The sequence below is a fragment of the Magallana gigas genome, chromosome 3, assembly GCF_963853765.1.
Source record: "Magallana gigas chromosome 3, xbMagGiga1.1, whole genome shotgun sequence".
NCBI classification, from domain to species: Eukaryota; Metazoa; Mollusca; class Bivalvia; order Ostreida; family Ostreidae; genus Magallana; species Magallana gigas.
This window is the reverse complement of record NC_088855.1, coordinates 54846805-54873934: the sequence shown is the minus strand read 5'-3', so window position 1 is coordinate 54873934 and position 27130 is coordinate 54846805. Positions and strand designations below refer to the sequence as shown.

Here is a 27130-nt window from a genome sequence, read left to right as displayed (position 1 = left end):
TAATACAGGTATTAACTTAAACTACGTTGTGGGCTTACAATATCCCTCTGTAAAAAAAAGTAGTTCCGTACCTGCACAGCAGCCGCAATGGATCCAGCTGCCACACCCGCCTCAGTGAAGCCCACAGCACCAAGAACTGTAGGATATCCTATGTAGGTGCCGATTGTGGACAGTACTCCCGCAATCACCACCGGTAAAACTATAACATACAACACAAGGAAAGTATCAAATTTTGTATTTCACCCGAAATATTGCTCTTCTTATATCAATTTAGTACCTTGTAAATAATCATTTGGCTTTCTTTATCGCTTTCTCATTCACTCATTCGTTTCTTTCTATTTTATGATATCTATAATTCACTCATAATCATTTTCGTTTCCATATCACTATGCCAACGCATATCTTTGTGATTTTCTTCTGAAGCCTCAGCGAACAAGCGTTATCAGTTTAAAGAAAAAAGATGCAACTACTCATAATAGAGTTTTTTTTTCAATGTTAACGTTAATCTTCCCGCAACTTTGACCCTCTAAAGACCTCGTTAAGAATAATAATAAAAGCAAGGTGCAAAACTATAAACAAAGGCTTTATTCTCTGATGATATGTTTGTAAATTAACCCCCGCCCTCCCCCGAAAAAAACCCCATAAAAAAAAAAAACAAACAAAAACCCAACTCTCCTCCCCGCATTTTTTTTGTGAAAAAAGAAGTAAAGGTTATAATTTCTCACAGTACTTGGGTATATAAAAGCTAATCTTTTATTCCTATTTACTAAAGATGACATAAAATTGTACAATTGCATCGAACCTACCCATTCTGAATATGATCACGAAAGCTTCAACTCTGCAGTAGTCTGGGTGTCTATCGATTTTTTTGGCCTTTATATAGGTGGAAAAACGGATGTTATGTTATCACCTGATATCGGTGTCGCTACTTTCTTATTCTAAGAACCTTATTTCCACTTTCGTATGTTTTCCTTAAAGCTTTCGTGTTGAAGCTGTCGTATTTCAGCTTTCATTCGATGGATAAACTCTCTCACCGGAGGACGTTTTATGTTCTGCCCCGACATCTCTGAGGTACACAAATGCATACATGTAACCAGAGACAAGTGTGTAGAGTTGTTTGACATTTGCACGATTATTTACCGTATTGTTTACATGTATACGCAACAAAAAACTGTCCGAGTCTTTCAAGAAGCAGGCCAACTCACTGACGAGTAAGGTTCTATCTCAGTCGTCGTTCATAAAGATCATCCAGATTACAGCAGGGGGAGTTGTCCGTCCCAAAAAAAGGAAGTATCGTCAGTTGGATTCCCGTCTTCAGAGTCTGATTGAACAACTTTTTCAAACTTAAATTCAAACATTATTGTGTTCATTTAAAAGACAATATTGTTAATATTACTGCATATCCAGTGTATAAGACTTTGTAATGTTCTTATGATGTCGAGGACAAAATAAATGTAAAAATCAAACCATTTTTTTTTCAAGTCTCATTTGATTTATTACTGATTGAAAGTCTCAACATTTAGCATACAAATTAATTTTCAAGATAATTCATATACATGTATATTAGTTTGTTTCTCAAAGAAGTAAGCTCCATGGCCATACGTAGGCAGCAACTGATACCACGGCTCCAGCAACAGCAGAAATGGCCGCCTTGGTGCTCGCGGCCAATCCCAGTACACCCGCACTCTGACACAGGGCAAAGAAGCCTCCGGCTGCGGTGGCGGGGGTCTGTACAAAGGATATAAAGACATTTTGTTCAATGTTTCTAGGGGGCCCAAAGACATCGTTGTGTCCACAACTTTCACCCAAATAAAATATAGTTCTGAGATGAACTAATGACATTAATGTTGAGCGCGGATAAAGGACATCTCTCTCTCTCTCTCTCTCTCTCTCTCTCTCTCTCTTAACTATATGGAATTTCCCAAAGATGACCATTCTCTTATCTATTAAATATTTTGGTATTATAACTTTTTCTTGTATAACTTAAAAAAATATTTGTTATAAAAGGTTGCTTCTATATTATATTATTTACTAATTAAGGTCTGGAATTTTCTATACCATTTTTTATAAAATATTACATATAAACTTGCTTATGAACGGGCCGATCTTGTAAGAAATATTAAGAAATCTCGGTTATAAGGAAGTTATTAAGTATTTTTGCCATATTTGGTAAAAGTTTGCTAATACACGTTTACGATGAACAATAAATTGAGCCCCCGGAATTTTTATGTGCAGGTTTTATGGCCTGTATAAATAATAAAATGTAAAACTTTAAGCTCCTTTCTGACAACCAGAGGTTACGTAATGGTTTAAACAAACGTGAACCCTCTAGCAATGAAAGAGAAAGAATTTTTTGTTAGATGAAAGTAAAGTGCCAACATATTTTCTGGTTAGTTGTGTTTATCTCTTTTATCATTGAAAAACAACTCTTGATATAAGTTATCGTCAATTGATGTTTTTGAGAATGTCTATCGATATGGAAAAATCTTAATCCACGTTGTAGGCAACTTTCATCAATATTCAGTTCGTTACCTGCACAGCAGCAGCCATGGATCCAACTGTCACGCCTGCCTTAGTGAATCCCACAGCACTAAGAACTGTAGGAGTTCCTATGTAGGCGCCGACTGTGGTCAGTACTCCCGCAATCACCACCGGTAAAACTAGAACATACAACGCAATGAAAATAATTAATATCTGTCATTTGACCCAGTAATTTTTTAAAATTGATATATATTCTCTTTTCTGTCTATATCTCGGAATTCTTGTCGGAAAATCCCGAGAATTCATATATTAGAAAAAAATGTGCGTCTTTCTTCAAATACAGCTATGAAACTAATTGTCATGCGAAACTGCAAATAATTTGGTTAAACCGGTAGTGAACAGAGATGTTGAAGGACTGATCGCAAGTTGGATAGAATAGCATAATAATTCTTTAATTCAAAATTAAGCTGAGATTATAGTCCCGAAAAAAAAACTAAGAAGGCACCAATGTGAACCTTCTGTAATATTAGAAGGTGGTAGATATTTTTTCATTTCGAAAATAAATAACTTCATATGCTCGTTCCTATAAATCAATTGGCCCCTCCACTTTGTAAAACGACGCTACGTGCCTGCATTATATTCGCAAAAGGATAAGATGAACAAACAATATGAAGAGTTCCTACAAAGATCCCTCCTTCTATTTATCAGTGGCTTATTTCAGTAACTTATTCTACATTTACAGTATTTTGTGGGGGGAATATCAAATAACTAAATACATGGACCTAGTGCGCTTTTAAAGATGATCGTTGAATATAGAATGAAAAAAGAAATATTATTAAGATCTTTCCGAAGGAAAATATCTTAAAACGTGCATAACAGATATAGCAAAAAGAACCCTGAGCTGTAATTTAGCTCTGTAAAACATGCATGCCTAAGTTCAAGAGATTTGTACGACGAGATGTTCTATGTTTTATTTTTCATAATATAAACTATTTTTAATTCCAAAAAACATCAGGCGGTTGTTCAGCTAAGCGAAGTTTGTACTGGTAACCAAGGCATGACCATAAAAATAAAACCAATGATAAAGTGACGGAAGGTAACGCCTGGAAAAGAGTATTATGACGGCATAGTTCTGTTACCTACAAATATTTGCATTTCCATTGTTCTTTCCCACTGTAAGCCCATACGTAGGAGCTGCAATTATTTCTCTATAATCGCAATTGCTCTGTCAGTATACTATGACGTCATAAAGGTGTAACGTTATATATCATGCGCGGATCTAGAGGGGGGTCGGGGGGTCCCGACCCCCCCTGGAAAATGAAAATTTATTAAATTTACATAGTAAAATTATCGCGAAAATATGCCTCGGACCCCCCCTGGCAAACACAATTATCCTTCGGACCCCCCCTGGAAAAAATTTCTGGATCCGCGCATGTATATACTTTCCATGACGTTATAGATTTAAACCACTATACGATACATCATGTGTTTTTCTCCAACTCCATTAAAATTGACGTATTTACATGTAATATTTAAACATGTTTTTGATAACATTTTAAAGGAATTACTGTTATAACATATCATTGATTCTGTTAACAAATCTATGTGAATTAAAAAGATACATTACAGTCTGAATGTTTACTTTTGATGTAATAGCTAAATGTCAAGGTCTAGGCTAATACAGGGTATTTGCGAGTGGTAAAATGCAAATATAAGTAATAAACAACGATTATTTAGTGAACATGGCGTTATGAATAGCAACTGCTCTGCTGACATATTTTCCATGATGCGCTAGCGCGCATCATGGAATATGCCAACAGAGCAATTGCTATTCATAACGCCATGTTCACTAAATAACGTTGTTTATTTCTTAAATGTACGTGCTCAATAAATTATGTCAACCTGCCAGAATTTCTGTCAGCATGCAAGATTATGTCTACATGCAAGGTTATTTGGCTGACATCCAATTTACTTATCTTGATTTTGATATTGGCAAATTTACTTGTGCAAGTACATGTATTTGACATCATGTAAGATGCAATTTTGCAATCTATGTAATCTTCTATAGACATGAAACAATATGATTGAACTATCATACATGTACATATAAAAAATATAATATTTGTTAACACAATAATAGCCCCTCGACGGGAGAAAAAATGGACGATGCTCCAAGAAGCGCGCTTATCTTTATCTTGAGCAGTTTGTATTGTGTAGCAGACAGTTTTCCTCCTTAAAGCAAGATACTTATTAACATTTGTTTAATTACAAAGTATATTTGCAATGAGATGCGATAGAATTAATCTATTGAATGTTTCACATTACAAATGCATTTTCATAATGTAAATATTGTGAAATTAAACTTGAAGATGATTAAAATATATTGAACTTTACAAATTAAAAAGCCCCCCCCCCCCCCCCCCCCCCCAAAAAAAAAAAACAAAAAAAAAACAAAGCAAAAAAAAACAAAAAAAAAACAACAACAACAAAACATAAAAAAACAAACAAACAAAAAAAACCAACTCTCCTCCCCGCATTTTGTTTTGTGAAAAAAGAAGTAAAGGTTATAATTTCTCACAGTACTTGGGTATATAAAAGCTAATCTTTTATTCCTATTTACTAAAGATGACATAAAATTGTACAATTGCATCGAACCTACCCATTCTAAATATGATCACGAACGCTTCCACTCTGCAGTAGTCTGGGTGTCTGTCGATTTTTTTGGCCTTTATATAGGTGGAAAAACGGATGTTATGTTATCACCTGATATCGGTGTCGCTACTTTCTTATTCTAAGAACCTTATTTCCACTTTCGTATGTTTTCCTTAAAGCTTTCGCGTTGAAGCTGTCGTATTTCAGCTTTCATTCGATGGATAAACTCTCTCACCGGAGGACGTTTTATGTTCTGCCCCGACATCTCTGAGGTACACAAATGCATACATGTAACCAGAGACAAGTGTGTAGAGTTGTTTGACATTTGCACGATTATTTACCGTATTGTTTACATGTATACGCAACAAAAAACTGTCCGAGTCTTTCAAGAAGCAGGCCAACTCACTGACGAGTAAGGTTCTATCTCAGTCGTCGTTCATAAAGATCATCCAGATTACAGCAGGGGGAGTTGTCCGTCCCAAAAAAAGGAAGTATCGTCAGTTGGATTCCCGTCTTCAGAGTCTGATTGAACAACTTTTTCAAACTTCAATTCAAACATTATTGTGTTCATTTAAAAGACAATATTGTTAATATTACTGCATATCCAGTGTATAAGACTTTGTAATGTTCTTATGATGTCGAGGACAAAATAAATGTAAAAATCAAAACATTTTTTTTTAAAGTCTCATTTGATTTATTACTGATTGAAAGTCTCAACATTTAGCATACAAATTAATTTTCAAGATAATTCATATACATGTATATTAGTTTGTTTCTCAAAGAAGTAAGCTCCATGGCCATACGTAGGCAGCGACTGATACCACGGCTCCAGCAACAGCAGAAATGGCCGCCTTGGTGCTCGCGGCCAATCCCAGTACACCCGCACTCTGACACAGGGCAAAGAAGCCTCCGGCTGCGGTGGCGGGGGTCTGTACAAAGGATATAAAGACATTTTGTTCAATGTTTCTAGGGGGCCCAAAGACACCGTTGTGTCCACAACTTTCAACCCAAAAAAATATAGTTCTGAGATGAACTAATGACATTAATGTTGAGCGCGGATAAAGGACATCTCTCTCTCTCCTTACTATATGGAATTTCCCAAAGATGACCATTCTCTTATCTATTAAATGTTTTGGTATTATAACTTTTTCTTGTATAACTTAAAAAAAAAATATTTGTTATAAAAGGTTGCTTCTATATTATATTTTTTACTAATTAAGGTCTGGAATTTTCTATACCATTTTTTATAAAATATTACATATAAACTTGCTTATGAACGGGCCGATCTTGTAAGAAATATTAAGAAATCTCAGTTATAAGGAAGTTATTAAGTATTTTTGCCATATTTGGTAAAAGTTTGCTAATACACGTTTACGATGAACAATAAATTGAGCCCCTGGAATTTTTATGTGCAGGTTTTATGGCCTGTATAAATAATAAAATGTAAAACTTTAAGCTCCTTTCTGACAACCAGAGGTTACGTAATGGTTTAAACAAACGTGAACCCTCTAGCAATGAAAGAGAAAGAATTTTTTGTTAGATGAAAGTAAAGTGCCAACATATTTTCTGGTTAGTTGTGTTTATCTCTTTTATCATTGAAAAAAAAAAACCCTCTTGATATGTCATCGTCAATTGATGTTTTTGAGAATGTCTAGATCTAGATGGAATAGATCTTAATCCACGTTGTAGGCAACTTTCATCAATATTCAGTTTATTACCTGCACGGCAGCCGCCATGGATCCAACTGCCACGCCTGCCTTAGTGAAACCCAGAGCACTAAGAACTGTAGGAGTTCCTATGTAGGCGCCGACTGTGGTCAGTACTCCCGCAATCACCACCGGTAAAACTAGAACATACAACGCAATGAAAATAATTAATATCTGTCATTTGACCCAGTAATTTTTAAAAATTGATATATGTTCTCTTTGCTCACATTAATCAAGATTAATCAATAAACAAGACAACAGTATTTTTTAAATTTTGACCGGCTTGCGTCAGAAGCAAACAGTACACAACAGAGTTGATTTGATTTGAACATATTTTATTGTGTAAGTAACACAAAAGGATCGGAAACAAGTTCTTACAACTTACAAGTTCCTCTCCTAATGATAATACATACAATATATACAATTGTCATAGTACATGTAATATTACATGTTACTTATAGTTATTGACTTTATAATAATTAAATTCATGGACATACATTTACAAAGTAATTGCAAATATATAGTAGATAACGTTAATGTACAGTATAGAAAGCAAAAGCAAAAAGGAATTTAATTATTAAATCTTCCAGACTCATTAATGAACTTTTGAACTGCTGAAAAAATAAAGCAGTTTGTATTGTAAGACAAATTGTCACTACCCCAAAGAAGCAAATGTGAGTTAATTAAAATTGTTTCATCAAGCCTATTAAAAAGTAATTCAAAAAGATTGTTTCTTGCATTTACATAATTCTTGCATACAAAGAAAAAGTGATAAACATCCTCCTTTTGACCACAAATACAATTGGGTGATTCAATAATGTTTCTTCTATACAGATCATAATTCAAAATACAGTTGTGTCTCAACTTGGTATGTAAAATATTAATAGTGCGTTTACCAAATGAAAAATATTTTGGAGGTTGAGGAATACTTTCAGTAATGTTTTTCTTGAATATGTTGAGAGACGTTGCTTCCCTAACTTCTAATTTGAGAGAATTCCATTTCCGAATGGTGTCAGGTACAAAAGATTTTTTGTAAAGTTCTAATCTGCTGATTGGAACACTATAATTTTCGCTATTTCTTGTGTGATATTTTGAGACATTTTTTGTTACGGGAGGAATAATATTGCTCAAGTACTCAGGTACTTGATTTGTATGAATTTTAAACATGGTTATTAATTTAGCCTTATTTCGTCGACTGACCAGAGATTCCCAGCCAGTTTCTGTGTAGAGAGTTACTCCTACACTTTTGCCATGGTTGCAAGTATACCCGTTTGGCCAGGGTTTTTTTAAGCAACTACAGCTTTAACCCAAATGAAAGAAAATGTGGGCTAAATAAGTTACTAATTATATACCCCACACAACAAGTTGCGATGTGTATAATGTTTTTGACCCGTCAGTCAGTCCGTCAGTCTTGTAAGCACAACATCATACACCTCGCAACTTATTGCCGGGGTATAAATAGCAACTTAGATATGATTTAAACCATGTATTTTCTTGCTTTAAAGCCTTGTTCTCCAACCCGGCTAGATAATACATATGGTTGGAGAGAATTCTCGAAAACGGGTATTTCGACGAAAGTACACGAAATCTTGTGTCGTTGAATTCGCAAAATCTTCTATGCATTTATTACACTTAAAAGAAAAAAATAAATGGTAATGATCTTGTCTAATAACAAAATCATCACATGAAATAGACTGTCACGTGGTACATGTGTATCATATGTATCACTTTAAATCAAAATACGCTGTTTACAAATAATTCCAAGCACATCAATTGTATGAACCCATGAGTCAGAATGGAAAAGAACTTACTTTTTAAAATCAATTTATTAAGATGCAAGTATAAACAATAAAATGCTTTCTTTGGTGATTCATGTGGGTTATGAATGTAGCGATCATTGCAGAATTATATCATGATACAATTTAATATTGTTTCAGATGATATAATATCATATAATACAATATAATATTGTATCATATCATGAAACTACGGAAGCGTATTAGTGCCACTTACACACTTCACATTTTTTTTATTTTCTACACATTATTCTGGAAATTTCACACTTTAAAGTGTAAAATTTACAGATTAAACTGTAAAATTCACACTTTAATCTTTACAATTTAGACTTAAATCTGTAAAATTCACACTTTAAAGTGTAAAATTCACACTTTAAAGTGTAAATTTTGCACTTTAATCTGTAAAATTCACACTTTAATCTGTACAATTTACACTTTAATCTGTAAAATTCACACTTTAAAGTGTAAAATTCACACTTTAAAGTGTAAATTTTACACTTTAATCTGTAAAATTCACACTTTAATCTGTACAATTTACACTTTAATCTGTAAAATTCACACTTTAATCTGTAAAATTCACACTTTAATCTGTAAATTTTACACTTTAATCTGTAAAATTTACACTTTAAACTGTAAAATTTACACTTTAAAGTGTAAAATTTACACTTTAAACTGTAAAATTCACACTTTTGTCTGTAAAACTTACACTTTAAACTGTATATTTTACACTTTAATTTCTAAAATTCACACTTTAAAATGTAAAATTCACACTTTAAAGTGTAAAATTCACACTTAAATCTGTAAAAATTTACACTTTAATCTGTAAATTTCATACATTGATCTGTAAATTTCACACTTTAATCTGTAAATTTTACCCTTTAATCTGTAAAATTCACAGTTTAATCTGTAAATTTTACACAATGTCATGTATCAGTAAAAATCACACATTAATCTGTCAAATACTATGTCAACACCACATGGCTGTTTTAATTAAATGTCCGCATTTCTTTGATCTTGCTTTAATAATAAACATTGCAATCGAGAAATGGGTTCTCATTAACAGTATTCAATTTTTCAAAAACTGAAACATGATTAAATTCTCTAAGGGCTTTTTATAATGCAAGCCGTTTCCCTCGTCTCTTTCAATCAGATTAAAATTTTCACAAAAACTGAAAAAAGTGATAATTTCATGGACTAAAAACTAGCGACCACCACTAATTTATCTGACGGCCAGCCGGCCACCACATAATTATATAGGGGGGAGGAAGTAAACGATAGGCTATGTATTATATGTTCTGTAGAAGCAATGGAAGACGAATTTAATTTTTTATTACATGGTACATCTTATTCAAAACTTAGAACCGAATTCATTACTAGTATTGGCTTTAATAATCGATCACTAAACATGTCAGACTCAGACTGCACTGGTTTTCTCTTATCTAACTTTCCTAGACAAACGGCAAAATTTGTATATTCAGCTTTTATGTGCAGACAATCTATCCTGTATAAAAATAACAATGCGTACACTTATTATTTGTTTATTCATGTTTATAAAGTGACATATAGGTCCGATGGGCCGGGTGTTTATTCATTAAGGTATTATATCATATACATGCATCTTTATTTGTTTATAAAACGCATGTCACTATAATAAATCATTTACTTTACTTACTTTACTTATATATATGGTGGCTGCAACATAAAATGAAGAATTATCTGTAACAATGTTTTGACTTTTTGTTCACTTTTATGCAAAAACAGTCTTCAAGCCTGCTAAATGTATACAAGACTTTTACTAGTTTAAAGCATCAATTTTATTCATTTGTATACAGTACAATTTTATTTAATCAAGTTTTTGTAGTACGTGCACAACTCAAAGTACTGAACGTACTTATGCTAAATCGAGGTTTAGGCAGAATGATACATAATGTATATTCTTTGAATGATCAGTAATTTAACACTATTTGTTATTTTTATTGTAAAATCATCAAAGAAAGTGTGGAAAAAAGTCGAGAGTCCATAATGTTTCGATCAAACCATCGAAATAATAAATACTCTCAAATGTATGTGTATGTATGAGCCAATTTTACAGGATAGTGTGTAAATTTAACACTTTTAAGTGCAAATTTTACAGATTAAAGTGTATATTTTACACTTTAAAGTGTGAATTTTACAAATTAAAGTGTAAAATTTACAGATTAAAGTGTAAAATTAACAGATTAAAGTGTAAAATTTACACTTTAAAGTGTGAATTTTACACTTAAAAGTGTGAATTTTACAGATTAAAGTGTAAAATTTACAGATTAAATTGTAAAATTAACTGATTAAAGTGTGAATTTTACAGATTAAAATGTAAAATTTACAGATTAAAGAGTAAAATTTACAGATTAAAGTGTAAAATTTACAGATTAAAGTGTGCATTTTAAACTTAAATGTGTGAATTTTACAGATTAAAGGGTAAATTTTACAGATTAAAGTATAAATTTTACAGATTAAAGTGTAAATTTTGCAGATTAAAGTGTAAACTTTACCGATTCAAGTTTGAGTTTTACAGATCAAAGTGTAAAATTTACTGATTAAAATGTGAATTTTACACTTTAAAGTGTGAATTTTACATATTAAAGTGTAAAATTAACAGATTAAAGTGTAAATTTTGCAGATTAAACTGTAAAATTTACCGATTAAAGTTTGAATTTTACAGATAAAAGTGTAAAATTTACAGATTAAACTGTGAATTTTACACTTTAAAGTGTGAATTTTACAGATTAAAGTGTAAAATTTACAGATTAAAGTGTGAATTTTACAGATTAAAGTGTGAATTTTACAGATCAAAGTGTAAGTTTTACAGATTAAAGTGTGAGTTTTACAGATTAAATTGTGAATTTTACACTTTAAAGTGTGATTTTACAGATTAAAGTGTAAATTTTAAAGATTAAAATGTAAATTTTACAGATTAAAGTGTAAAATTTACCGATTAAAGTTTGAATTTTACAGATTAAAGTGTAAAATTTACAGATAAAAGTGTAAAATTTACAGATTAAAGTGTGAGTTTTACACTTTAAAGTGTGAGTTTTACACTTTAAAGTGTGAATTTTACAGAGTAAAGTGTAAATTTTACAGATTAAACTGTGAATTTTACAGATTAAAGTGTAAAATTTACAGATTAAAGTGTAAAATTTACAGATTAAAGTGTGAAATTTACAGATTAAAGTGTAATATTTACACTTTAAAGTGTAGAAAATAAAGACGTGAAGTGTATATGTGGCAATAATACGCTTCCGTATGGAACAATAAGATATTTTATCATTTAATATCTTCATAATATCTTACAAAGTATCAATCATTTGATTCAATGTCATAGGAAAAGGATTGAATTTCATAATATATATTTTTTATCAACAATCGCATCTTTCAAGCAAGTTTGAGTAAGGTAGGACAAGGTTGTCTTAGCATTCAATGAAAATAGAGATCAGGTTGCTAGCCTTATGTTTCAAATCCAAATACAGCATTTTTCTAACATTCAAACCTGCATTTAACTACTCAAAAAACTTGCCCCAGCATCAAAATAATCAAGATCAAGATCTGAAACTACCTCTATTTATACTTTGTATTTTTATTACTGTTTAATTCTGACTAGGTATGCATGAACTGAATTTACTTCATTTTGTAACCAGCTCCAAAACTCTAACACAATTTAATTAATATTCCCGTTATTTTAAAACGCACACTCTAGATTATCAGGTTTTTTAAATACACAGCTAAAATTGAAAAGAACGTTGAGAAATTGTGCGAGGTATTCCGAGTGATTTCCGAATGGTGAAAAGATGTCGACTTTTCCCATTATAAATAGCCGTAAGAAATCTGGTTTTGTTCCTGTTAATTTTTCAAAGTAAATAATGATAATGTGCCAACGACGTTATCTTGGTTTTCCGATCATATATTTCAATTGCACTTCTTTAACAGGTACATGTATATCATTATGTGGTTATTGAAATTTAATCCGTCTAAAACAAAAGCTGTTTTTTTCACAAGAAACATGTAGAAGAATTTCCTAAGTTATTTTTTCAAGGGTGTCAACTGGACTATGTTTCAACCCACAGACATCTTGGTTTACTTTTTTTCTAATGATTTAAGTTGGTCTCAATATATTAATAATATAGTAAACAGTGCATACAAAAAATTAGGACTTTTGAAAAAACTTAAGTTTACTCTAGGTAGAACTAATTTATCAAAAATGTATATCACGTTTATTAGACCAGTTCTTGAATATGCTTCTGTAGTATGGGACGGTTGCAATATGTTTGACATGGAGAGATTAGAAAAAGTTCAATTAAGTGCTGCAAGGATTGTTACTGGTTTACCCATTTTAGCATCTACAGAATCTCTCTACACGGAAACTGGCAGGGAATCTCTGGTCAGTCGACGAAATAAGGCTAAATTAATAACCATGTTTAAAATTCATACAAATCTTAATCAAGTACTTGAGCAATATTATTCCTCCCGTAACAAAAAATGTCTCAATATATCACACAAGAAATAGCGAGAATTATAGTGTTCCAATCAGCAGATTAGAACTTTACAAAAAATCTTTTGTACCTGACACCATTCGGAAATGGAATTCTCTCAAATTAGAAGTTAGGGAAGCAACGTCTCTCAACATATTCAAGAAAAACATTACTGAAAGTATTCCTCAACCTCCAAAATATTTTTCATTTGGTAAACGCACTATTAATATTTTACATACCAAGTTGAGACACAACTGTATTTTGAACTAGAGCAAAGCTCGTGGCAAAGCCCCGAGTAGGTCTTCCGTTGTTGCTGCGAGTTGAAAATATATGTTATATGGTGTCAAACGATTATAATTACTATACTTTCAGTTCTGCTTTTGTTATAAAAACGTGTTGTGATTGAAAGCCTGTATATAAAACGTGTTTTGAAACAAAGAAAGGAAGAAAATATTTTAGGAAAACTATTTGTCGAGCAGAGTTTATGTAATCGTTTCAAACATTCTTTAAAAAGTGAGATGTTTAATGGCGAGTTAAATTTTCAAGGGTAGCAAGCATTGTTATAAACAGTATGTACTCATGATTCATGTCAGGAATTGTATTTCTTTTTTAAACTGAACCCGCCTACAAAACACGTAAACCTTTCTCAAAGATAACTTCTATATTAAAATATTTCTAAATTTTTGAAGACTATGTGCACGTTTAGAATTGCGTGCTGACAAAATTTACAGACCCTAAAACGTACTACTACACCAAAAAAGCGTGCGGCCTACGTGCGAGAAACGTTTCGTGTAAACCTTTTAGAGTTTCATGTAAACCGTTTAGCGTTTCGGGCAAAGCGTGTAAATCGTTTCGAGCAAAGCGTGCGAGAACCGTGTGAAACGTTCATCAGATTTCATTCGGAACTCTCTGACAAGTTAATTGTTTCAAAATGGCGCCCGTGTTTTACATTACTTTAACAAAATTGAGCGAATTTTTAACAAACAAAAGAAAGGTATATATATTAAAAGACGACTAGTAACAGATAATTACATGTATATTTAACGTTTTCATGCGATGTTTCAGTACTGAAACAATATTAAAATTCGCTATACATAAAAAATATTAAATACAGTTAGTGAAACATGATTTCTATTGGAACAAACCTAAATCAACTTTAACTTGCACGATCATGTTTTGATAAGCATGTATTTTTATTATTTATTTACATCGATAACTCTTACTGAGACCATTCGGCTGTGTATAAGCAGCACACATAACCTCGGACATCGGGTGAGACCTGCACCTGGCTAAACCTGTCAATCAAACTCTGTGTATTTGTTTTCATTGGATGGTCAGGCGTCTCTCTTTTGTCAAAAGCCAATGGAAAATTAATGACTTCAAGGTAATCGGAATACGTATTTGATGAAGCACACAATTTAAATGATAGAAAATTTATTAATTATTTGAACAAAATTAAATGTAAACATAGAAAGGTAATAAAAAAATTAATTATTATGGGAATCTATACGCATGATACTCAATTCAAATAGATTATATTATGATTTTATTATTTTATGTAGTAAAATCACCCTTCCAACTGTTACTCAATTACATAACAATTGATGACCTGGGGCTATAAATGTTCTGAGCTGTGTGCGCTGAAGCGACACAAGATTATCGGTCGCATGCGGCAATTGAATTAACACAGACTGGCCGAATAAACAAAGGGGTGGGAAAGTGAAACAAAATGTTACACATAAGAAACCACCAAAAATGATTTTCGACAGATCTTGCTATCTTTTCTCCAATTAAAAAAAAAATCCAGCGCGAGCACCGGTCAGCGGGGCGGGAGGAGGGGGGGGGGGGGGGGGCAGCAATGAGTTCGCTTCCACAATGAAACTACAGTAGTGATTAATATGTGACCGATAGAATCTAATCTAAAGTTGTTTAAACTCATGTGAATATTTTTTAAAATAATCATCGAATGCCTCAATTCAGGGCATTCCTTTATCGTGCTAGCACCTACCGCAAACATGTAACATGGAACTTTGATTATAATTTGATTTGATTTTTAAACTACCTTATACGCTATCGTATAAATCAATGCTTAATCAACTGTACAAGTAAAATAAATTTATCTTTTCATCTTAAACCAATATAATAGTTGAAAACATAATAAAATATAGTTGTGTCCGTGCAAAATATGAAACATAAACGCGTCATAAGGTACATGTAGAAGAACACGAACCGACCGCGGATCACTTATCCACTCTCGCCGGATCTCCTCAGCCATGTGCGAGGGATTATCATCATTTGAATGTTTAATATTTGAGGGGGGGGGGGGTGTTGATTTAAAACATTAATTGTACAGTTTTTAAAGTAGTTTACATAAACAAACCAACCATTAGTTTATGTCTAACGATTTTTCCGATTTGGAGTAATATCGTTCATTAATATTCATTTACACTCAAATATTTAATTAAATATATACAAGTAGGACAAACTTTTATAACATAAAATTAAAACAGTTCTTGTATATACGGCTATATTAACTCAAACACGTTCATATGCATGTAAGTGTAAGTCGCGGTGTGCGAATCTTGTGTATTAAATACCCGCTTACCGCTAGGTAATGCAGCCGTCGCTGATCTCCTCGGCCGTGGGCAAAGAATATATTTCGTAAAGGTACAACGCACAGAAACGCACAGCTCACAACCAAGGAAGATTTGAAAAGTTTGCAATATAATGACCTTACTCTATCAAATAGAAGTTATATATTTTAAACTTAAACCCCACAATTGATCTTAGTCTATTATTGCTATAGAGAATGACATTGCTTTTATTAATTAAATGAACTATTTCTTACTTGACATCCAATCGTTTAATCCACAAAAGATTTTGTGTAATCAAAACTAAAACAATTCTTGAGTTCGCGGCTAAATAAACTCATATATGAGAGACGCAACTCTCGTGTATTAGATAACCGCTGACCGCTAGGTAGTCCAGCCGCGAGCATGGTGACCGATTTTCTCGGCCGCGGGCGAGGGAGAGCTTACGTAATGGTACACACACACACAGCTCTGATTCAAGGTAGATTTTAAATGCATGGAGTTAATAAATAAAATGTAATGCATAGAGTTTTTTAATTCCATATTTTGTGGTTAAAAAGAAAAGAAAAAGAATGTTTTGTTTTCCAATTGCCGTTTTTAATGATTGTGCACTAAGAACTTAACAACAATGACTTAAACTCCTAAAAAAAAAGCATGTACTCCAACAAAAAAAAAATTCTTATAAATTAATGCCTCCTGTATAAACCAGCATACTTTCTGCGGCAACTTTATGCCAGTTGTACGCACAAAGACTTTCGTTAACTTGTCAAATGAAAACAGGTACATGTCAACATGTAAAGCTTTTTACACTCATACTACACAAATCACTTCCAAAAAAATATTTTTACGACCTTTATGAGATCCCAACAAACAACTTTTCCAGCGACATCTATATCAAAATCCAAACCGTTTTTGAGTTATTAAGCAAAAACTTTTAGGGGCTATTGGCCCTTAATTTAAGGGGCCAGCCCTTTTTTATTGGTGTCAAATGAAAGCCCTTGATATTCTGCACAACTTTTATTCTACATGTTTTAACAAAATATTTTTCGTTAAAAAGATATAAAGGAAAATATGTCTAAATTTTTGCACTTTTTGGAATCCTGTTTTTGACCCCCTACCTTTTCCTAAATAAGGAACGTAATCCAAAAACAAAAACCGATGTATACAACTTCAATGTCTTTGTTATTCAAATTCGTTGGATTCCCATTCCCTGCTATCATAGTCTCGGAGCCTTTGTCTGGAAACCAAAGGCCCTAAAAATTTTTAAAAGGGGAATAACTCGTTAACGGAAAGGGAATTCTAACTTTTATAATTGGTGAAGATAGTGTTTTGTAAATTCCATTAGCCCTGAAAATTTGAGCAAAATCCGTTCAGAAATGAGCAAGATATGAAGCCTCAAAGTTCGCGTCTAGGAAGAAAAAAAAACTAGAGCAAAGCTCGTTGCAAAGCAACGAGTGGGTTTTCCGCTAATGTCGAAAGCAACGCTAGAAGTACGTCTAAGAAGCAGAGTTCTTAATCTAGTAACAAAGAAACCTAAGTACAAAAAGATAAAAAAAAAACGAATGATTTTTGGTACAACTTAACATAATCCGAATGGTTTTAAGCACGACTTAACCAAAAACCCTTAACCATTTCAAGAACGACTTAACCAAAAAAACAATGTGTTTAAGTACGACTTAACAAATTTGACTTCATTTTAGGTACAAGTTAACTTAACCTTGAACTAACATCTTTTTTCTTAACCCAGAATGCAAAATTAAAATTTACGTAAAAAATCAATTTTGTTTAAAACATAATTCTGAGCAACTTTTCCTCTTCACTGCTTTTCAAAGGGTTGACCTTTCGTACTGTGTGCTCGTTGCGTCATTAATTGTCAGAAACTTATCGATGTAAAGTTTACTTTACTGTACCTCTGTGAATATTTTCTATGTAAAATTACTATGAACCAGACAACATTGAAATGGTGAACATTTCAAAGGGCCCCGCTTATGTTATTTCAGAGAATTTTGCTTTGACCTTGACCTTTAACTTGAAATTTTTCCAGCTGGCATAGAACTTTTAATTCAATTTCATTCCCCCTAACATACATGCATTTTTGTTCAATCTGACCAAGATTAAGCATATTTGGAAAATAATCTACTGTCTAAAACTAATTTTAAAAAGATCTGCTATGACCTTCACATTGACAGACTTGGTTCAAGGTCACTGCATGCCATTAACCAATAAACTCTGTCAAGGTAAAATATTAGCCAAATAGGGGCTAAAAGAAGAGTATATCTATGCTCTTAAAATATGGATTTTTGTGTGTTCTGATATGACCTTGACTCTTCATCTACAAATATCATTCGAGGTCATTGCATATATTTTGATCAAAGGCATCATGTGGGTGAAGTATGAGGCTGAATGGAGCAAAGGGAGAGAAGATAAACTCTGGACAAGGATTTTTAAAAATATAATTCTGCTATGACCTTCACAGTTTCTTTTCACTGAAAATAGGTTCAAGGTCACTACACACCCTTTACTCAAAAGTTCTGCTTATGTGAAGTCTGAGCCAAATAGGGGTTAGTAGAAAGTATATATGCTCTCAAAAAAGGATTTTTGCATGATCCGATATGATCTTCACCCGTTACCTAGAAATTTCATGCAAGGTCACTGCACATCGTTTAACCATCGAGACACTCTGCGAGTATTAGCCAGATTGGACCAAAGGGAAAAAAGATATGCCCCAGACAAGGATTTTATATATATAATTCTGCTATGACATTATCCTTATACCTAAAAACATGGTTCAAGGTCACTGCGCATCCTTCAACCAAAGGAACCCTGTGGATGAGGTATGAGCCAGATTGGGCCAAGGCCAGTCAAGCAATCTCGGATGGACAGACGGACAAATTGATCACTAGAAGGCGCCCGCATAAACATGCCTTTTTTATCTAATTTAAAATAGTATCCATGCTATCTGCCCTTGGTGAATAGTCATCAAAACCATTCATCAGCAGAATTTGATTTCCCTCCTTTTTAAGGTGGTATGGGACATCTGTCGATATTAATGTGGATTAAAGTACTATATAATTGAAAAATTTTCACCGGTTTAGAATTTTCAAATTTTACAATATTTAACCAAAAAATAGCTTTTAAAAATATTTGAAAAGGTAAAAATTGTAAAAACCCCAGCGGGATTCGAACTCATGACTTACAGGTTCCTAGTAAACCCTCTAACCCACTGCGTTAAGGAGTTAGGTGACCATTTTTGAAAAGAAACTACATGTACTTACATAATTACACTTTATTTTATTGTTTATTTCGATAAACAATACGTCACAACATGGAAGTGTCCCATATCACCTTAAACTCGGAACACCTCTGACCTAATAAGATCGCTGCATTAAATACAAAGTTTGATTTAACTCTAATTTGTTTATCATCAAGAAATTCTGCATCGCTGACAAATAAAGTTTTCTTCTGTATAATGAAATACCAATTAACTGACTATTCGGACAATAGCAAGTTTATTGTCCCACTCCACAGCAACTATTTCCCTTGGCTTTGCCTCATTAAATAGTTGCTGTCTTGGGGGACAATAAACTTGCTATTGTCCTCATACCCAGTAAATACTAAATAGGCATATAATATCCCATCCACCTACATTTCATGTTATATAACCTCCCATTTGTAACCTTCAATTTCACTGTAAAGTCAACACATCTGTCATAGCCGCAAGTTTCACAATTTATTTCTGCTTCTCATGTACTTAAAATTAGGGGCCTTAATATTGCTTACCAATTCCAACAAGAGACATCCCTCTAACTATTGATAATCATTAAAATTCATTTCATGAATCTACGCAACAATGATAAACCTTCAAGTACAGTCACTCTCAATTTTACAAAAATATTGACGATACTTTATCCGAAACTGTTCCTTGTACCTTTAACTTAGTACACTAACATTTTTATGAAAAGACGGTTTGTCTTAGAATAAGAAAGCTAAAGCAATTCTGAGAAAAAGAATACTACATATTGCCAATTCCATTGAGGTTTAATAAAAATATGGCCATTTAAGTGAACCCACCATTTCCAATTTCCTTTAGTAAACACAGATTTACAGGGTTCTCCATAGTAAAACATCTTTACCTGACCTTTTAGAGGTCAACTGTTGTTCAACCACCTTTAAAAAGAAACCTTATACAATACAACATATGCCTACATGATATAATCATGATAAAAGCTTCACATCACTTAGAAATACCCTTACATGTATACCCCCCCCCCAATCTTTTGATTTTCATAAAAAGTCATGGTTTGAAATGTTTTACCTAATTTTATGAAACGTGTGGCAATTTCCTTGAGTAATTTCTCACACATATTTGAAAACAATCATCAATGATTCTAAAATTTGATCTTTATTTGTTTATTGTATGATTTGTACCATTTTAATTAACAAATAGACAGCTGTCCTGCTTGTGATTTCTTGTTTTCATGAAAAAAGTAAGCTAACATTCATATTTAGTGAATATCTAATCTATTCTGATTTCTAGTCTCCTTCTAACCATGCTAAAACAGTAAGTTACAACCTACAAGTTAGACATCTGCCTTAAATTAGAATTAAATTCAAACACACCCAGGTAGCTGAAGACAGAGTTGATTTCAATGAAAAATGTTCAAATTTGACATGTTTTTCTACTTTTTTTCTGCATATATACCTTAGAAAGGTAGAAATAGGTTGTTTCTTGTTCATTTCAAAAGTAATTATCATAGCAGATGTTATTTCAAAGTCAAATGTACATTTACATATCCTACATGTAATCTTAATGCAGACAATTAAATAGAGGGGGGGGGGGGGATTTTTCAATTATGTAAACACATCTAAATATCTTTATGAAATAAAAAATAAAGGAAACATAATTGCATACTTTTATTGAAAAACAAATTTTCACAGCAATTATGAATTTCTTTAGACAGCCTTAATTTTGTTTTCATAATTTCTTATCAAACACAAACCACAACATGGCATGATGCTTTCTTCAAGTTCCATTATTGTTCATGCATTATTGGATTTAATTTGAATTACCGGTAAATAGTCTGTAGAACACAAGGAATATGCATGTGGATAGAGGTGACAGGTTAATCTCAGGAGCTGACCCACAAGAATCAACAGGTACCGGTAAAAGCCATGTGGTAACAAGAGGCTGTTTTGAGCTGAAATAAAAAAAAAATAATTAGCTGTGTTTACATACATGTACTAGTAATAGCTGTGTTTACATTAACATATGCATAGTATTTCTGTAAAAAAATACACTGACCATGCAGTGTAATAAGTATGACATATTCCCAATACATGATATAACATTTAGGCAGTACAAGATCAAAAAATTGCATATCAAGTCATAATATAATATTAAAAAATTTTCATAGGTATAAACACTTATCAAATTGAGAGAGAGAGAGAGTTTGAGAGAGAGAGAGTTTATTACGGTACCGTACTTGTAGTGCAACAGTCAATATTTCAATTCGTAAATTACAAATGAATATTACCCACCGAACAGCATCAAAGTACATGTACTGGTATTAGCTTCTGGTATACCATTTTTTATCAATTCTACTGTGTTTTGTTTTTTTTGGCAAATAAATTTAGCGAGGGTTTTTGTTTATTTTCTTATAAATTACATGTTTTAAAAACAATACTATGTGTAATAAGCATAAAACATGTATGAGTAAACTTAATGAAGAATTTTTAATAGATTATTTTTCACAGAATGTGGTACATTACATGTATGTCAATCTTTATAAAACTAGCGTATATTTCGTGCGCCATAAATTGCAAGTTTTTTGTAAATATCATTTACTTGCATGATAGGTATATATGGTCTAACCAAAATTTTCTTCATAAAGCTACAGCTGTATGTACCACATATATGTTTTGTCACAAGTATACATTTAAAAAAAAAATGCCCAAATTCCAACAGTTGAAATAAACTCAACTCATTCTCTGATAAGTTCATTGTGTTTTGTGCGTGCATATCTTATTTGTCTGCTGCAACAGCAGCCAATCAGCGGTAAGCTGAATCCACAAAAAGAAAGTTTGTGTTTTAGGAGCGGGTAAATTGTTTATGCGACACTGTCAAGAAAACCACACCAAATAATAATGTGTTCAAGAAACATAAATATTCACTTAAATGTATTGTGTTGTAAAGTAAAGGTTTTTAACACTTATTGCATCTTGCAAAACATGTGATGACCCTTAATCATCTGTCATATATCTGATATACATGTATATGTAAAAGATGGGAGAAATAACGATAGAACAAACTGGGATTCGAACCTGGCCCTCTGAATCTCTAGTCAAGTGCTCTACCAACTGAGCTACATGTATCTGGCACCGGTATTCAAACCAGTCTGACCGTCACATTCCTCCCCCCTTAAATGATCTTCACCCTCGAAGATCACCCCTGGCAGGATCGAGTTAACCTGTTATACTGCCAGTAGTCAGATTAAAAAAAGAGAATAAAAAATTACATTTAAAACATTAACAAAGACAATTTAAGTACACATCATAACTGCTAAACAAGAAAAATTATGTGAACTGGTAGAATGGTACGCATAGTTCTAACTTGTAACCTACATGTAGAAGTACATGTACCGGGTACCCGTTGGTCTGCTAAACCTCTCTAATGATACAATGATCGGCATCATAAAGATATTAAAGTCATGGTTTAACTCGATCTGAAGTCTGAAGTATACACTTTTATTTACTTGAAGTTATGTCTACAGGGTATTCATGACTACATTTGGAGTCTTCTGCACAAGAATATATGATATGTTTCTAATTAGACCCTGCTTTGAATTTTGAGTTGAAAATTCACAATCTGTTATTTTTTTAAATAGATAAATTCAGTTACCCTTTCCAGTCCCCCATGAACCTCGAGCGAGTCTAAACATCCATGAAACATGTAAAAATTACACGTTAGTAAACAAACACCCACATCATAACAAAAACATCTAACAGTGTGCACGTACTTACATGTACATCTATACTATATACTAAATTTTAACCAGTTAACAAGAAACTTTAAAAGGAGTAAAAGCCTCACCTTCTTCAGTAACATCCACATAAATCACACACTTTAATGTCCATCTTTTCTCCTTTATTACTCGTAGCTTATCAACGGCTGATCGTCGACAGAAGTGTGGCTGTCAGAATTTCCTCGTAAACGATTCACACGAGAAAAATATCCTCCTTAAACAAATATGTAGTATTGTTCCCTGTGCATGTTCATATGTTTCACAGTAAATTGAAAATGCATGTATACACCGAAAGAATACACAACTTCTCTTCTGCATTACGGCTCTCTCTTTTCTACAATGCCGTTCGTTACTGTTTACATTCGGCGCGCGCGCGCGGGGGTTACATACAGGGGCGCCCCGACAAATAGTTGTACATAGAACGTTTAAATAATGTGTGTTCATTGAATTCATAAATGATATAGATGAAAAAAATGAAATTGAATCACAACAATTTATCTAAGACGCAACACAACGTAATGCAGTAAATGCCTTGGCCTTAAAGTGGCATTTGTTCGCTTGTGTGTCTATGTAGACATATTAACTCGTTCATGTACGATTCTCACATATTTGTTTTATGAAATTTGAAAAAATATATAGCACAGAACTTGTTTAATTTGATACCAAATGACATTATTTAATATATTAACAATAACTGAATTCATTTTTTTTCATTAAATGATAATGATTTTTGCTATCAGAAAAATACGTGTATGAGCTGCTGACCCCTAATTATAGGGGCCAGCCCTTTTTTCTTAATTTTAAATGAAAGCTCTCGTTATTCTAAACAACTTTTGCTCTATATGTATTAACAAAATATTTTTAGTTTAAAGGTTATTATACAAAGAACAACAAAATTTCAGACCCCCCAAAACCTTATACTTTACCGGCAAATAGCTTAAAAACTAAAAAACATTTTGCCAAAATGTTCATGCCAGCAAAACTATAAAATGTTACCAACAATTCTGCTAAATTTCATGCAACTATCTTTTGTAGTTCCCGAGATCAACTCTGGACAAAAGACCCCCCAATTTTCAATTAAAGGGCAATAACTCATAACCGGAAGTGAATTTTAAAAATTTGAAAAAACCGTCTCGAGATATTAACATTGTCTACATACCCTGAAAGTTTCATAACAATCAGACAACAAATGTACGAGAAATGGCCTACACAAAATTTGCGGATAAAAAAAAAAAATAATAATAAGAAACAGTAGAATAACAGAAGGGTTTTCCGTTGAAAAACGGAAAACCCTAAAAAAGAAAAATAAGAATAATCTTAACCCGCACAATAATAGAAAGGTCTTCCGTTGGAAACGGAAGACCTTAATTATGATCTGTATAGAAGAAACATTATTGAATCACCCAATTGTATTTGTGGTCAAAAGGAGGATGTTTATCACTTTTTCTTTGTATGCAAGAATTATGTAAATGCAAGAAACAATCTTTTTGAATTACTTTTTAATAGGCTTGATGAAACAATTTTAATTAACTCACATTTGCTTCTTTGGGGTAGTGACAATTTGTCTTACAATACAAACTGCTTTATTTTTTCAGCAGTTCAAAAGTTCATTAAAGAGTCTGGAAGATTTAATAATTAAATTCCTTTTTGCTTTTGCTTTCTATACTGTATATTAACGTTATCTACTATATATTTGCAATTACTTTGTAAATGTATGTCTATGAATTTAATTATTATAAAGTCAATAACTATAATTAACATGTAATATTACATGTACTATGACAATTGTATATATTGTATGTATTATCATTAGGAGAGGAACTTGTAAGTTGCAAGAACTTGTTTCCAATCCTTTTGTGTTATTTACACAATAAAATATGTTCAAATCATATCATTATGTATTTTGAAACTCTCATGCTTAACGACTTGGCTATTTCTTTTATATAATTATAACGTACTTATTAACATTGCACAACCGGAAATCAGCATATGCAGCATGCGTGATGTAGACAAGCTTTTAGAAAAAATGACTCCTACATCCTAGCACTTATTGAGCTGTTGAGAGCACAAGAGTTACATGTATTCCTTACTAAAGATGACATGGAATGTACAGCATGCGTATCAACTTACCCATTCTAAATATACTTCCGAATTTTGTCTTTGTTTCACAATCGTAACTTCTGGGTTCTATGCATCGGAATCTCATGCATTACGTCATCCTTTTTGTGCAATCGCAACTTCTCGGGCCTTTCCGGCAGGCTCGGAAAAACTCCTCAAATGTATTACCTAAGCGTCCATGACAACCCCCCTTTTTATAAAACTTGATATAAATACAACACATGTTACGATCTGTTGAGATGTGAGCTATACTTCATTAAAGCTGAACACCGCTCGTAAATAGGCACCGTCACACAGATACCTGGTATATAAACCCTTCGATTTCGTTACACCCGATTGCACACCTGAACCTCGTGGGCGACATGTAGTATTCCTTTCGTGGTCTTTAGATTTTATGCATTTTTTTCTTATCTTATGTTCATTTTCTGTTCGTAAATAATGCATTGACCAATTTATTTGATGTTAGTATTCTCCTGGCTTCAAAAGGTGCGTAAAATTTGATAATTTCATCGCGACCGGGTAACACGGCGAGGCAAAATGTACGTCCACACAGGTGAGACCTCTACAGCGAAGTACCTTGAACTGTTTAGAGGTCTGTCCCTTATATAAGGGTTGTAGGGACAGCAGTGATTAAAGAGAAATATGGCGGACAGTGCCTATTTACGAGCGGTGTTCAGCTTTAAAGTAAACGATATACCCTAAAATATAACACAGAAGCGACAAATAAGACTGTCTAGCTAGGGGCGCCCATCCAGAGAGTCACTGGTCTGAAAGCGAGTTGGACCTGTTTATTACTAGAGATTCCGATTTAATAAATTAAAATTATACCCATATAGAATTTCCTTTTTTTCGCTAAGTGAATGTGTAAGAATAGATATGGGTGTTCATTGTTTATCTAGCATATAGTTACACAAACGTGTGATGATGATTCTCTAAAGTCATCGGATAATGCTTTGCATTGCGTATAATCTCTCCCGAATTGGGATCTTCTAATACTTGCTGAATACATGTATATACTTATTGATGAAATAAAATATTTTTAATCGCTTTACTGATATTAAATAAAATGTCTTTCGATCGCTTTTAAATTAACTTATATAGCAAGTTTAGAGACGCTGAAGTGGATTGAAAATACACTTCTTATTATTTGTTCCCGCTAATTCAAATGTTTTGACTGCAGCAGGTGAAATTGACGTAAGCTGTATATTTCCAAACTTGCCAGTTAATTTTCCGCGGTCTTAAGATACTGACAAATTCCTTAGTAACTTCAAGACTCGACTATGAAAATAGTTTACTTTTTGGAATAAACAAAGTTTATAAATTTGTTAAAAGAAAGATGCCAATATAAACAATAAAATGCTTTCTTTGATCATTCGTGCGGGTTATGAAGGTAGCAATCATTGCAGAAAAAATTACATATCCCCCCGCCCCCACACTTTATATCGCAGCGACCATTTTTGTTAAATTAACATAAAAACATAATTATGTGATCGCAGATTACAAAGCTCAACGACATGGGGCATCACCTTTATGAGGCTTTACCCTTATGAGACATCACCTTTATGTGACCAACTTTATCATATATGAAAATCATACTTTATGATCTTGGATATTCATGGGTACTGTTTTGACACAATTTCATATATCATCTGTTAAAAAATTGTATGATAATCATATTTTCATTTCATACAGTATTATAAGATACAATGTTTATCAATACAATAATATTAAATACAATATTGCATCCTATCATATTAACAATATATATCATATAATTCAATAAAATACCGTAAAAAATAATGATGCAATATGATATTGTAACATTTGATATGTCATTATATCATGTAATACATTATTGTATTTGATCACATAATACAATATCATAAAATATAATATATGATACAAAATAGTATTACATGATACAATATCATATCACATAAAACATCACAATATTGAAATATATATGATATTGTATAAACTAGTATGATATTCATGTATGATACTGTATCATATTTGATACATAATATGATGTTGTATCATATGATTCAATATAATTTGATACTACATTGTATCATATCATATGATACAATATCATGTAATATAGTGAAATATTACATAATACCATATCATATTATACATATTGTATCATAATATACAATTATTTAATGCTTAAGCAGTCAATAGACCAGAATATTTTCCCCAAGGTGCAGGGAACGTTGGCCTCGGGCAATGGATCATACTGAGCTGTTCTCTGCACCT

General features: G+C 32.6%; 1 protein-coding gene across 2 annotated transcripts; it reads right to left on the bottom strand.

Annotated features, from left to right (window-relative positions):
• Positions 1-1469: 1469 nt before the first annotated feature.
• On the bottom strand, positions 1470-25042 carry LOC117692505 (interferon alpha-inducible protein 27-like protein 2A). Of its 2 annotated transcripts, XR_010712416.1 has the most exons (5): positions 24884-25042; positions 6852-6979; positions 5540-6062; positions 2533-2660; positions 1470-1728 (listed from the first exon to the last, which is right to left on the bottom strand). XR_010712416.1 is itself a non-coding variant. In XM_066080421.1 (3 exons), exons 1-3 carry the CDS (start codon positions 5142-5144, stop codon positions 1576-1578), a joined length of 285 nt encoding a protein of 94 aa, XP_065936493.1. In that variant the 5' UTR covers positions 5145-5310; the 3' UTR covers positions 1470-1575. The 2 variants fall into 2 exon arrangements, 1 of the variants encoding a protein (XP_065936493.1); XM_066080421.1 differs by lacking the exons at positions 5540-6062; positions 6852-6979; positions 24884-25042 and adding an exon at positions 5141-5310.
• Positions 25043-27130: the final 2088 nt, after the last annotated feature.